The sequence below is a fragment of the Nyctereutes procyonoides genome, unplaced genomic scaffold (genome assembly GCF_905146905.1).
Source record: "Nyctereutes procyonoides isolate TBG_1078 unplaced genomic scaffold, NYPRO_anot_genome, whole genome shotgun sequence".
NCBI classification, from domain to species: domain Eukaryota; kingdom Metazoa; phylum Chordata; class Mammalia; order Carnivora; family Canidae; genus Nyctereutes; species Nyctereutes procyonoides.
The window spans coordinates 12,868,682-12,883,818 of record NW_026575117.1 but is presented as its reverse complement, the minus strand read 5'-3'; the positions used below and the strand labels follow the sequence as shown (position 1 = coordinate 12,883,818).

Here is a 15,137-nt window from a genome sequence, read left to right as displayed (position 1 = left end):
AGGCTCCATGCACAGGGAGCCTGACGTGGGATTCGATCCCGGGTCTCCAGGATCGCACCCTGGGCCAAAGGCAGGCGCCAAACCGCTGCGCCACCCAGGGATCCCACTATTTGGCTTTTTAAAAAGAGGTCTGTGGTCTGATCTAGAGCAATTATAGCAAACCACTCCACTTAATAGATGTCCAAATTTGTCTAGAATTGAATTCTTTAGTCATGTCTCTTCTCAGCAAGCTCAATGGGAGGGGGCAATTTTGTTCAAATGTAAAAACTTGGAAGGATCCCATTAAGGTTTTTTTTAATAATAGAAGTGTGTCCTGGGACACCTGGGTGGCTCAGTGGTTGAATGCCTGCCTTTGGCTCAGGTTGTGATCCCGGGGTCCTGGGTCAAGTCCCGCATGGGGCTCCCTGTGGGGAGCCTGCTTCTCCCTCTGCCCATGTCTCTGCCTCTTTCTGTGTCTCTCATGAATAAATAAATAAATAAATAAATAAATAAATAAATAAATAAATAAAATCTTAAAAAAAAAGTGTGTCTTGCTCATAGATTCTCAAATCAGTGTTCAATTTCCCAAGTTCTATGGTGCAGAGCTCTGTGTCATCAACTAAATACTTCTTAGAAAATGTGAGGAATCAAAACTACTTCTTGTGGCCGACTCAGTCGGTAGAGCATGCAACTCCTTATGTCTAGTTGTGAGTTCGAGTCCTATATTGGGGGTAGAATTTACTTAACAACAACAATAACAAATTTAAGTCAAACTACTTCTTGAGAAAATTCTTTACTCTGCAAGAGCGTAAAATTGCTCACATAAAGAAGTGGGAAGATCCTCTTGGACAGTGATCCAAGCCAGGCTCCTTATATTCCCCAAAAATATATCTCATGCCTTCTACCTAATTTAGGCATCCATCAGAAACCAATAACTAACTGTATTTTGGAACCCCCACACCCCAGCTACTTTAGTCTCTCGTTGTATTCCAGCTCCTATCAATAGCCTGCCAGAGAAAATTGTATTTAAAGGAAATTGTATATGAGATGTGTTAATTATTCATCATTTTATATTTAGCAATGAAAACAGGATAGATCACTTCTGCTCCTTAAGTGAATTGATATGGGCAAACAGGGACTGAGATACTTAATGGAACTGTGGTAACCAAGAAGCCCTGATATAAAGGGACTTAAATAAAATTTAGATGTTAATTTACATCTCGCATAATAGACCCAAAGTGAGTGAATCAGTGTTCGATTTCCACAACCTAGGTTCCTTCTCTTTGGCTTTGGATCCCTTAGGGTGTTGTCCGTGACTGCAGAGTTAAAACTGAGAACATTGCCATGTCTACATCCCAGTCCACAGAAGTTATGAAGAGAGAACAGATAGGCACGTACCCAGTGTTTTGTGACTATGATACCAAAAGACATATATCCTTTCACATTTTATTGGCACAACACAGACACATGGCCACCATTAACTTCAAGGCTGGTAAGTGTAGTCTCTAGGTTGATGGGCATGGGAAATGATGGGAAAGGTAAAGGCAAGGGAATGATGCTATGTAACGGTTGGTACTTTGACGTGTTAGTCAAGTCAGGTCATTATAAAGTGACATCTATTCTTTATCTTCACCTCACTTGTGGAAATGCTTTTAGCTGAATGCCATGCCCAAATTTTTATTAGAAATGGCCTCCCAGGGGCACCTGGGTAGTTCAGTGGTTGAGAATCTGCTTTTGGCTCAGGTCATGATCCCAGCGTCCTGGGATCGAGTCCTGTATCAGGCTCTGCACAGGGAGCCTGCTTCTCCCTCTGCCTATGTCTCTACTTACATCTGTGGTCTCTCATTAATAAATAAATAAAATCTAAAAAAAGAAATGGCTTCATAATATTTTTTTATCTTTTGTAAAAATGCCTTTGAAAACACTGAGACAGGGCAGCCTGGGTGGCTTAGTGGTTTGGCGCTGCCTTCAGCCCAGGGCGTGATCCTGGAGACCTGGGATTGAGTCCCACGTCGAGCTCCCTGCATGGAGCCTGCTTCTCCCTCTGCCTGTGTCTCTGCCTCTCTCTCTCTCTCATGAATAAATAAATAAAATCTTAAAAAAAAAAGAAACACTGAGACATTTTAGAGACCGAGTAATACTTTATACCAATACTGATTCCTAAGTTCTAACATATATTAACTCATTTCATTCTTATCACAGCATTTTAAAGCAGTTATTACCATCCCCATATGTTGGATTAGGAAACTAGGATTCAAGGTTAAGTGGTTCGCTTGAGTCACAGGGCTAGAAAATCCTAGAACTGGGATCCAAACTTAAGTTTCCTTGATCCCAAAGTCTATTTCTAAAATCATCCCCTCATAAGGCTTCACAGAATTTTGTCATTTTTCTAGGTAGGAGCATTTGAAACAGTGAGAATAGATGGAATAGGGAATCACCCCTAGGAGAACTGGAGTGTGAAAAAATATTCAGGAAAGAACTCTGAGAAAAGTCTGTATTTAGGGGATCAGGAGAAGGAGCAGTTGTTGAGACACGATGGAACATCTCAATGAGGGCCCATGACAGTGCCCACTCTACAGAGAAACAGAATGGGATGGCATAGAGAAGAGAACATTGGATTGGGTCATGAGGTGAGAAGGGCCTCAAGGGGATCATGGCAGTAGACTAGGAGGGAAGAAGGCCAGATTACAACAGGTGAACAAGTGAACAAGAGGGCAGCCCATGGAAAAGGCCAAGACAGCACGTTTGCTTTGATAACTGGAGTGACGGGAAGAAGAGTCAGGGAAAGATGTGCCACCAATGGTGGGTGCTTTTTAAAAGAGCTGACATTGGAAACAAGATAAATTCAGACAAAGTCAGAAATTTTTCTAGTTACAAAATCTGGTGGTTTCTGATTAAGAGATCAAGAGGAGGTAGATGCCTTTTAGGCGGATTTAAACTCACTCTCCTAATGGTGACACCTTCATCCTTGATGAATTTTCCAGAGAGTTCACTGAGATATTATAATGCAGGAGTCTGTCATTCCTCATTGTAGTAGCAGAGCCCGGGACAAACAAAGTCATAAATAAATGTCTGTGGAAGAAAGGAAGGAATGGAAGGAGAGAGAGATAGGTAGAAGAGAAAAAGAGAAAGAGGGCAGGCAGGGGAAAAAGAGGAAGGAGAAAGACGGAGAGGGAGGTAGATGAGACACAAGATGTGAACACCAGAACATTGTGGGGAGGTCTTGACAGACAAAGTGAATAGCATTTGGATGATTTTTTCATTTTCTCTTCTGTAGCACCTTCCTCTCTCACTATGTCCAGTGTTTTCCTGCTCTGCTCTGGCCATGGATGATCTCGTTAGTGAAGGGACCTCAGGATGGATGCTCCCTCTCCACCGCATTCCCTCATGGGAATTTATTTTTTTATTTTTATTATCTATCTATCTATCTATCTATCTATCAATCATCTATTTATTTATGAGAGAGGGAGGGCAGAAGGGGAGAGAGAATTTCAAGCAGACTCCATGCTGAGCACAGAGCCCAACCTAGGGGTCTTGATCCTACAACCCTGAGATCACAACCTGAGCAGAAACCAAGAATCAGATGCTCAACTGACTGTACCACCCCGGTGTCCTCGTGCTGTTTATTTCAGAGTGAGCAGTCAAAATAGGGAGGATGTTAATAGATCACTCAACAAAATGTCAATAACCATTGAGGCTAAATGCATGAGAAATAGCTGAAAATGGAATGTCTGAGCCCTTAGTTTGAGTTTGGGAAGTGTGGCTTACTGGCTGTAATGTTGAGTGAGTCACAGAGTGCCAGTTTCTATCTCACAGGGCTTTTCTGAGAATTATACGAATAATTTAAGCAAAGGTGTTTTTTTTTTATCCTCTTTTATAAAGATTTGATTTTTTTTCCACTAATATAATTTATCTTCGTGGTATTTCATTTAGCCTGAAATATTTTCTTCCATAATATTGAACAGGGATAAGAACCTCCTATCTCTATAGGGACCAGGAAAATGGGAAGTGTGTGACTCGTCTAGAGGAAGCCGTTACTCGACACCAAATGATAATATTCTCCAGCAATGTGGGAGTAGTTTCACCCCCAAATTATTTGATTTTTCAAATTAATCCAAAATTCATAATCTTTATGTGAAATCTTCTGATTGTTAAATGTTGGCAAAATATTATTTAAAACAAATACTACAGGTGAAACAGTGTATGGTGGGTGGGCAAAGTAAATGTGGCCTGTACAGCTGCCAGTTTGCAATATGAACCTTAAAAATGAATTGAAGGAATGCGAGGATGCTTTTACCTCATATAACATCACCTAGCAATGCAAAGGTTTAAAATGGGTGCTTCTAAAGTATTCGATGACATTTTTATTAATCTGTGATTGGTAAAAACTTACCAGAAATTTGCAGCTATCAAAATGGTGTATATATGTGGAAGTCATAGTTAAGAAGGAATATGTGTCCTAAAATACCTTTCATGGTTCTTGTGAAAGGCAATTTTTAAAAAGTAGATATTTATGAATTTATCCAATTGACTTTCAACCTATAATTTTGTGCCTTTTAGCATATTCAACAACGTGCCAAATGTATCCTGGAAATCAAGAAAACACCATAAATTAAAATGGCAAAAAGTAGGTGGCCCCATCACAGGGAGTGACTAGTTAATTTACTTAGGCTAGCAGGTTGCACGAAGGAGGAAAATGATAACGCAACAAGCTTTCGGAGAGCTGACCCTCTTCTGAGAGTTAACCTTTGTGCTCACAAACAGTTATCTGAAATATTTCTAAGGTATGAATGGAAATAACAGCAGATTGCATTACCTACATCCCGAAGGTCAGAGGTTCAGATTACCAAGGTAATGAAACTTCAGTGAGCTGCTGCAGATCTATTAAGTTTGTCAGTTTTTATAAGCACGCTTACTTCAGGCATGCAATTATAACATAAAGGACCTATATTGGTGAAAATTCAGCAGCTGGATCTTAACAGCAGTATTCAAATGTCAGATGAGGGGGAGGATATCCACCTCTATGAGCAGGCTTTTAAGATGAATCAGGTGGTGAGGGTAGAGGAGCAAGGAAGAGGGAGGTGAGGGAAAATATATTATACATAAGAATCCATCTCCGGATAAAAACTTTGTATTTTTCCCAGAGGTGTCTCAGAGGGTAATCATAAGCATCAATTAACTTCCATTCTCCCATTTAAATGGCTTAAGAGATCCCCATAGCAGTGACACAGATTATTAGAAACCTGCAACCTTATAAAAAAAAAAAAAAAAACCCTAGGGTGATAGTCTTCTGTTAAAAAAAAAAAATTGGTTTTGTAGTGGCAACATAGATCAACAGAACCAAGGACAGATTTTAATTTACCATTAATATCACGCAATACTGGTTTTATTAATTAATTAATTAATTTTCATAATACTGGTTTTAATTTGCAATTGACAAAATATAACATGGAGACAGATTCCCTCGAATGTTCTGAGTGGAACAGGAAGCATGTCTTAGGCTGTTAACAAAGCTCAGAGGCTGGATCGAAATCATGTGGCAGGTATTTCCTAGCAGGTACAGTTTTCTTTCATAAGACAAACATTTTTGGGGAGGGATTTCCAAATCGGATATTTCAATATTTGGTAATAGTCTGGCAAGTTTTGAATCAACTATTTGCCAGATCTCAAGTGGTGCCTATAAGAACAGTTACAACTCGTATTTCCAGGATAAATTCAGTGTTGTTTTCTAATTGTGATCGAGGATCACTACAAATTAACAGGTCTGCTGCTAAATGCTACTCTATTGACCAAGTGGATCTGAAATTTCAGTTTTTGTGTTTCTAAAGTTGCAGGAGCAGATTAGATCCACCTGTGAGCTCTTCTAACTAGCCCATAAACCTGTGTTTTGAATGGGGTCAGGGCAAGCCTTCTGCATCACTGGAGCAAGTCCAGTGGTGATGTCCAGGCGCCATTGGACAGAGTTGAAGACGATTCACTCGGAAAAATCCCTCACATTAGTGCCATTACCTAGTCAATGGTTCTTGCTAATAAGTGATGAGCTACAAGATGGGGGGCAGAGCTTTCTGTGGGGAAGCGCACAATATTACATTCTATCAAATTAATTCTTCCAACCAAAAGAAGTGGAAGAGGGAGAGAAGGCCCAAGGATGTAGACGTAGGGAGAGAGTCTGCCTCTGAAGAATAGCACAGGCATCTAGGCTTTTTTGTTTTTATTTTTAATAGGTCCATTTTAAATTCATTTTGGTACTAATACGCTAAGGGGACGTAAAGACACGAGAAGCTTACTTACTTGGTTTAGCCCATCTCACATGGATGGCCGTGTGGTTAAGAACAGTCGCAGTGAGATTGGCTCCCCTCTCTGGAAGACCAGCTAATGTTGTCACGGTAGCTCCTTGGCTCGGTGTGAAACCCACGCTGTTGTGTACAAAGACTTGATACTCATACGTCGTAAACCTAAAAGGTTGTTTTTTTTTTTTTAAAAAAAAAAGTCATTATCAATTTCTCTTTTACAGAAGACAAAACACATGCATGTCTTTTTCCTCAAAAAATACAGGATTTCTTTGTTACATCCCTTCGAAATGCACAATGTTCTGTTGCCCCCTACAAAATAGAATTATCTTCTTTTTCTTCCCTCCGCAAAAACATCTTTTTATGTTTGTAACTCTGGCACCTTAACCAAAGTGTCAGGGAAAATATTTGATTAGGAATGCTAAAGCAAATACCCACTATTTAAAACAAACGTGGTTTATCGTTTTCTCTTATTGTTTTCGGAAGTGGTAAGGATTACAGCTCAATTCAAGATGTAATTACAAATCTGGCACCCTGCCAGCATTCTATCTGAATTTGATCCAGACAGTTTTATGCTCTTCTTTTGGGAAACTCATCCATTTTCGAATATCAGAATCTCTCATCACCATTTTCTCCCTACATCTATCCTTCCTTCCCATAATGTCATTGGAAGGCAGATAAATTAAATCGTAACTGTGACCAAAGGGTACAACATTGTCCTGCCGAGAGTTGTGCTGCGGTGAGCTGTATTTTGCCATCGTGTGAACATACTGACTTGAGTCAAGACAGTGGAAACTGAATATTGCTTTGCAGGAGGAGAAAACTGGACATGGCGAGCGATATGATGAAAACTTTCCAAGCCATATGTTAAAGCACCCATAGAGTAAAGCCATCAATTTTTTTTTTTCAATCCTTTCTGGCTCTTTCAGGTAGAAGACTATCATGCTTTCTTCATTTGGTTCAAAACTGCCCAGATAGAAAAATGCTCTTCATAGACACAGTCAGGCTTTGCCTGGACAATTGCGTAGGCCATGAAACTTGCTGAAATATGTTGCACAACACATAACTATCCCTGGGGACCTCCAGTACTCAGGGCAAATGCTGGCCTCAGCTCATCATCACCTTATTTGGGTTTACTACATCATCCAAGATACCTTGCATCCAATGCGAGGCCCATGGAACGTGTCTCGAGAAGTCACAACTCATCAGGGACAAAAGGAAGAGGCTATTGCAGGATTGTGCAAAATAATTGTCAGGATTCTCACAGCATTTTGCTACCACCTACTTAGAAGTCTGCTTCTACTGCTTGTTGAAGTCATCTTGTTTCTCACTCATGGTCCAAAGGTATTTTTGCAGAGCTCTGTCTCAGCCACATGTAAGGCATTGCTCTGTTGTAGTGATAGGTAAGGACTTAGTGATTTCTTGGAAGCTATTTTCCTATTTCCCCCAAATAAGTACTAGCATCAGATTCTCCACATTTGTTTGCTTTACTCTTTCTTTTTGTGCTTTCTTTTCTTTCTTTCTTTTTTTTTTCTGCTTTGTATGCTGCAAAGGTTTGACTAGTGTCCCCCAACCCCCAAATATGTTTAAGTCTCAATCCCTAGAACCTGTGAACATGAGCTTATTTGGAAATACAGTTTTTGCAGATACAATCAAGTTGAGCTTCAGGAAAGTCCTGAGTCCAAAGGACTGATGTCTTTATAAAAACAAACAGAGGAAAATTCTGATACAGAGACAACACAACACAGGAGAAAATGGCCATGTGAAGTCAGGCAGAAATGGAAGTTATGCCATCACAAGGCAAGAAATAACTGGGATCACGAGAAGTTGCAACAGACAATTTTTCTCCAGAGACTGAAGGGAGCGTGACCCTGACAACACCTTTATTTTGGACTTTCAGCTTCCAGAAGTGTGAGAGAATAAATTTCTATTGTTTTATGTCACCCCATTTGTTTCTGGCAGCCCAAGAAAACTACTACAGATGCTTTCCAGCAAGTGCCAAATAGTCACAAGACCAAGATAACTGAAAGATAATGGGACACATTTCAAGATTCAGTTGTTATTACTCAAGTGAATTAGAAAGGTTCCGTTTAGATGTTGAAGTTTTTATGACCCAAGAATCTGTTTATTTACAGAGTAGCAAATTTATGTTTGTAAACATATATACATAGGACTATATGTGTCACTTTATATCTTGCCACCTCATGTCAAAAAAAGAACGTATGTATTAGTGCGCTTATGGTGGGTTTTTACGTCCATTTGAAGTACGCTGTTTTAGATGGACTGCGGTGTTGATTATTGACATGAAATGTAACATTGCATTTAGTTAATAATAAAAGGATGCTTTTAAGAGAAAAACGCTAGATTGATTGACATCATATACTCATGCAAAACTTATGTATATCAAACCAATTTCTTTAAATTCTAATTGTGTTCCCTAGGGATGTCTTGAAAAATGTGCCATTTCAAACTCTGTAGAAAACAGCTTTCGAAAAAAAGAAAAAAAAAAAGAAAACAGCTTTCAAAATCTGCAAAGTGAATGCACACTGATATAGAGTCTATTCTTTTTGTTTTTTTCTAGAGTCTATTCTGTAGCTAGTAAAACCAAATATTGGAGGTCAATTTAGGAAGACTGGGTTATTACAGTAGTTACTCTCTAAATTACTAACTTGCTTGAGACCATCCTCAAGCCCCTCCCTCCACCAACACACAGGATTGGAAAACTTTGTTGTGTTACAGAAATGACTATGATATTTTTCCTTGCAAAAGATAAATTATATTAAAAAAATCTTTATGAAAATATACACATTTCAAGATTCAGCTGTTACTTACTCAAGTGAATTAGAGAGAAAAGTTCCGTTTAGATGTTGAAGTTTTTATGACCCAAGAATCTGTTTATTTTCAGAGTAGCAAATTTCATAAATGAATGAAGGGATATTTCATAGTTACCAAAGCATTCAGTCTCCTTTCAGTTCATATATGATTTGGCAAATTAGGGTCACGATAATCTACTTTTCCAACAGAGAAATAAGCCCTACTGAAACTTAGCAGGATGTTTTTTTTTCTTTTTTTTTTTAAGATTTTATTTATTTATTGAGACACAGAGAGAGAGAGGCAGAGACACAGGCAGAGGGTGGAGCAGGCTCCAAGCAAGGAACCCGATGTGGGACTGGATCCTGGGTCTCCAGGATCACACCCCAGGCTGCAGGTGGCCTAAACCGCTGCACCATCGGGACTGCCCAGCAGGATGGTTCTTTTGCACATTATATGCTCTTTCATTTTACATCATTTCATTTATTCATCCATTTGTTCATTCGTTCAAGAATATTTGTTGCACACTAACTGCACTCTAGGTGCTAAGCATAATGAATATATATCTGTTCCACCGAAGTACATACGTTTTTACAGAAAAATGTTTTTAAAAGAGAACTCTTAAAATATGTGTTCGTTTATTCCTTTTTCTCCCAAAATGCATCAGAGAAACCATCTAGTTTAACCTTATCCATTCAGGAAGTCTTCACAGAGGAGGTAACATTTGGGCTATGTATTGATGACAAGCAGCATTTTGTGCAACGAAGACATTTGTCTAGTGGGAAGCATTATTCCAGGGCAGAATGTGTGAAGGCTTGTATCTTGAAAGGGTCTGATGTGTTTTTGTAACCAGTTAAATTCTTCAGTGCAGCCACGGAATGCCTCGGGTTATTTTCATCAGAATTAAAAATGTGTCAACTTTATTGATGTCCTAACAGAATTCATGTGTCAATACTGTCACCAATATAAATCATGCTTCTGAAAATGCAGGCTATTCAGTTGCTTCTTTAACTCTTCTCCATATCTGCCACAGCCCAGTATATGCTTGAGTACAGCATCACACATGGGAGGATTTGAGGAACCTCTGACAGCATACTGTTCCTTACATCCCCGCATCCTTTGCGGGAATGAATACATAAGCAAACAAAAATGCAACACTGCTTCTTTTTTTTAAAGATTTTATTTATTTATTCATGAGAGACACAGAGGAGAGAGAGGAGAGACACAGGCAGAGGGAGAAGCAGGCTCCATGCAGGGAGTCCGACGTGGGACTCGATCCCCGTACTCCAGGATCATGCCTTGGGCTGAAGGAAGGTGCCAAACCACTGAGCCACCCAGGGATCCTGCAACACTGCTTCTACTGTTTAAATCTGCAGTTGCTTAAATATTTCATTGATGGTCTCTGTCTTTTCTTTATATCACCTATTTATTGTCTCTAAAAATGCTACTGAAGATTTTTTTTTCTTTTGATACTGAAGAGTAATACTGGTCACCCTTGAAAGTTTTCACACCCTGGTACTTTCTAGATTCTGAGGGCAAGTTGCTGTTGTCATATTACTGTGGCCATCTCTACTTATGCTACCAGGATGCCACAGCTAAAATAATTTTGTTGTAATTTCTTTGTTCTACTATATCATCACATTAGAAAGAAATACAAAGAAACTAGGTGGGTTTTTTGTTGTTGTTGTTTTTGCATAAAACATTAGGGAAAAAATATCCTATGACAAAATGCATACTTCCACATTTGGAGGCTCATTTTTCATGAGGTGCGGTGTCATATGATGGCACTTGGAAAAGGATAGCTTGAGGTAAATTTAGAGCAATGAAAAAAATCTCAATGGAGAAACACACCATGACTCTCTAGTTTAAATGTGAAATAGACACATATTTGCTCATTTTGAAGAAGCACCTTCCCATGAGATGGCACACCAGTGTGCAGAGAAGTTGGCTTTCATTCTGAGATCCGACTTTGTTCACATTTTGATACTATTGAAGAAAATACCAGGATTTACCTCACATTAGTGGTCATGGGAGAAAAGCCTCCCTTCTGCTCACCCTCTATGTGTACAAAGTTAACTTCTTTACTTAATAGCTACAACTTAAATATATTTATCCTATAGGAACAGGTCTCATGGAACTGGCCTGGTCTTTCCATACTAGCAAAGCAGGACCTGTTATCTGCGTACATTTGATCTTATTACGAAGGAAGGGGATGAAAATATATTCTTTTGAATATTATCACCCAGAACTTTTTGGGCTTGAAACATTTCATTTTGGAAGGTAAAAAAAAAAAAAAAAAAACTAGAATCTATGCCAGTAAAATTTAAAATTAGATATTATGGTATATTTAGCCAAAGAATTTAATTTTAAAACACTATTCTTTGAAAATAAGATGAATATTTAATTCTGAATATTTTATTCATTTAAAAGATTGATCAACTTATTTTAGAAGAGGGGGAGGGACACAGGGAGAGTGAAAATCCTCCAGCAGAGTCCCTGCTGAGCATGACACCTGACGTGGGACTCAATCCCAGGACCCTGAGATCATGACCCAAGCAGAAATCAAGAGTTGGATATTTAACGGACTGTGCCATCCAAGCATCCTGAATACTTTCATTTAAAGAAAAGACAATTAAGGATCCTTGAGGAGTTACATGGGAGTCTCTTTCCAGACTGTCATTGCAAAGAAGTATATTTAGAAATTTACAAATAATAGGAAGGAACAGGAGTTAGAACATATCTCCCTTTATAAACTTAACTGCAGCTAAGTTACTATTATCTACAGGTCAATATTTTCCATAAAATAGAAAAAAATGACCTATTATTTCTTGTAGCTTGTTCTTCGTGCATCAAATCCAGACCAAAAAGGAGAGCATGTCATCACTGTCATTCTTGGCAGTTTTATCTGATCACTCAGAAAACAAGGCACCGGAAATCATGAGGGTGGGCTGATGCTTACAAATGAGGAGGTCGCTGCCCCCCCATTAAACCTTGCCTGGCTCACCTCAGCATCAGATGATAACAGCATGTTCACCAGGTTTGCCAAGTGATGAAAATGTCAGGAAACCCAAAGTTATGGTTCCCCCAACAACCATAACTTGGCTATTTTGCACAGGATTATTACGGAAGAAAAGTTAGAAACTGACAAGTCGTATAAACCTACAGTTATGCTGAGTTCATGTCTACACAGAGTAAAAATTCAATAATGAGGCAACTTAGCTGTGTAACTCAGACAACTCACCCCTTACCTAAGATAATCATAAGAACAAAACTATTTTTGTTTGAACTAAATTATCTGGATAATTAGCTCAATAGTCTATTCTGTATATGGGAGATACAAAGGGGAAAAACAACTACTAGAATGATTTGAATTTCAGAATATAATAACAATTTAGATTATTTTGGTGTGTTTTCTATATATCATAAACATATAGCTAACCAAAATAGATCACTTGACCAAGGAAATTGACTTTATATTTACACTTAAGATAGATTCATAAAGGGATGCCCAGTGAATCTTAAGTTAATTTTACTTTTTATATCAAGAGAAGTGCCATTTTAAATGGGAGCCTGGGTGGCTCAGTCGGTTAAGCATCTGTCTTTGGCTCAGGTCATGATCTCGGGTCCTGGGATTGAGCCTTGCATCAGGCTCCCTGCTCAGTGGGGAGTCTGCTTCTCCCTCTCCCTCTCCCTCTGCGCTCTCTAAATAAATAAAATCTTTAAAAACAACAACAAAAAAAAATTCATTCTAGTTGTTGCTATGGTGAAACCAGGTCAAGATGGGGAGAGACATTTCAGTGTTACATTTATTTATGTGTATGTAAGAAAGGAGGAAATAAGGAATGGTGGAGTCTGAGGAGAATAGGAAATTGCAGTTTCCTCTGAAAGGCATTAGAGAAATTAGAATTCAATTATTCCTCCCCACCCCAAGAAATAGCAACCAAACAAATAAGTCCACATGACAAAAGCCAAAGGGTAGGGTCATTAAGGGGCTGCAAGACAAGTGTGTAACCAAAGTGAGCCGAGAGCTGGGGTCCTCCCCTCTGCAATCTGACTGCTAGCTTACCAGCAGGGGTGGGGAGCCCTGGCTGCTAGCAGTCAAGGTGGGTAAGGGCAGGACTTCTTAACAGAAAATCGGTCACACCACATAGTGCCCACCAGTGGACTAATTTCCAGTTTTCTCTCAGAGTTGAGAGAGAACCCTCTACAGGCCTTTTTATGGACTTACATACAAAGAGTAGAGGGCTAGAAAAAACATTCTTGTAATATGAAGACTCACACCATTTCTCTTTAATGTTAAAAAGAAATGCATCTTGTTTTTTACCACAAGCTGTTTACAAGGGTCATAGCAGTTATTTGAATAAAAAAAAAAAGTTGTTTTTTTTGTTTTTTGTTTTTTGTTTTTTGTTTTTTGTTTTTTTGCTAGTCCTAGCAGGGGAAAAAAAAATCTCTTGACATTTAGCATTATGAGGCTAGTCAAAATACCGCTCAGCACATTTTGTTAGATGTACACTTTCCTTCTAGAAGCAGCTGTCATCCATATGTTTATGTTACCTTACCTTTCAATTTGATATTGGGGGATTTAACTATATCTCCTCTTAAATCTTTGATTTGGACTTCTCATTAAAAATTCTTAGAGACATCACCAAAAATTCAATAATAAACGTTTGGCTTGGGCCCTAACTCTTTTACAAGTTTTCATTTCTTCTATAAAGAAATACTAACTTTCTGAGATTTATCCTCTTTTTCAGACAAACATCTCATGGCTAAACATCTGACTCGGTAATATTAAGTAGTCAAGGTCTGTTTACTTGGGAAAATGGTATATATAAGGTGCTTAAAGTTCACAGATCATAGAGAGCTACTTTTCTATATGACTTCCCTAGGCAGTGTTGGAGGTGACTATGGAGTGAACTGCGATAAAAGCATTTAGTATGGGTGTGCCTCGGTGGCTCAGTCAGTTAAGCACCTGCCTTCAGCTCAGGCCATGATCCCGGGATCCTGAGATGGAGCTCCACCTTGGGCCCCCTGCTCAGTGGGGAGTCTGCTTCTCCCCCCCCTCTCCTATCTCCCCTGTTTGTGCTCTTTCTCTCTCTCAAATAAATAAATGAAATCTTAAAAAAGAAAAAAAAAGGAAAAAGCAAATACTATGCACATAGCAGTGGGTCTGATATATTTTCCTCCACTAGACTGTAAGGTCTTTGAGAGCAAGGGTTATGCTGAATTCACTTTTGTATTTTATCCCAGTGCCTTTCGGCAGATTGTAAGCAAGAAGAAATTTCTGAATAAATGAATTTCTTCAACTGAAGTGATAATTATAGAATGGTGTTGGTTGAAGTAAATAGTGAATTAAAAACAGTGGAGAATAGTCTAGTAACCATGATGATTTAGGTTGACTTACAGAAATGGCAACTTCTTGTGGTTCAGTCTATCACTTCACCAGATTTGGGTGCTGCCTCCCCCAAGAACCTTTAAAATACCTAATAGGTCTTCCCATCACAATCCTTTAAAGTGGACGAGGATATTCCTCAGTTTTATCCATTCCCCAAAGATATTAACAATACAATTAACATTCCTAAGGCACAGAGAAATGAAACAGCCCACCCTTTGATAAGTCAACATTTTCTTCCATTTAACAATTATTGGAGTGCCCACTATGTGCCAGGCAGGATGCTGGGGACTGAGGGTTCAGAAGTCATGAAGACCAAGCCCTGCCTCCTGGTAGATCTGATGATACGCTGGGGTGACCAGACAAGTCGCCAGGCCAATACATTACAGTGACACTAGTGACAGGTGAGGATGCTGTAAGAATACACTGTAGGGGCAGCTGAGTCAGACCAGGAAGAGGGGGCAGGGAAGCCCACCAGGAAACTTCCAGGCCAAGTCTGTGATGGATAATCCAGCCAGACAAAGGGAGAGGGAAGCAACGAGGAGAAGCCGAGTGAGGAAGTGTTGCACACCACGGGCATGGAAGTGAGGTTAATGAGGCAGGGACAAGCCTAGGTGAGGAAGAGGTGGGAGGCAAGGCCAGAGATGTGAACAGCCTTCAGGGTAGAG

The 15,137-nt window shown here is 39.3% G+C and overlaps 1 protein-coding gene across 1 annotated transcript in view; it reads right to left on the bottom strand.

The window, feature by feature from the left end:
• The window catches only part of USH2A (usherin), a 686,930-nt gene that overhangs the window by 203,172 nt on the left and 468,621 nt on the right, over positions 1-15,137 (bottom strand). The window contains exon 43 of the mRNA XM_055333895.1: positions 6,271-6,434. Coding sequence (XP_055189870.1) covers positions 6,271-6,434 — 164 coding nt within the window. The remainder of the gene's footprint in view (positions 1-6,270; positions 6,435-15,137) is intronic.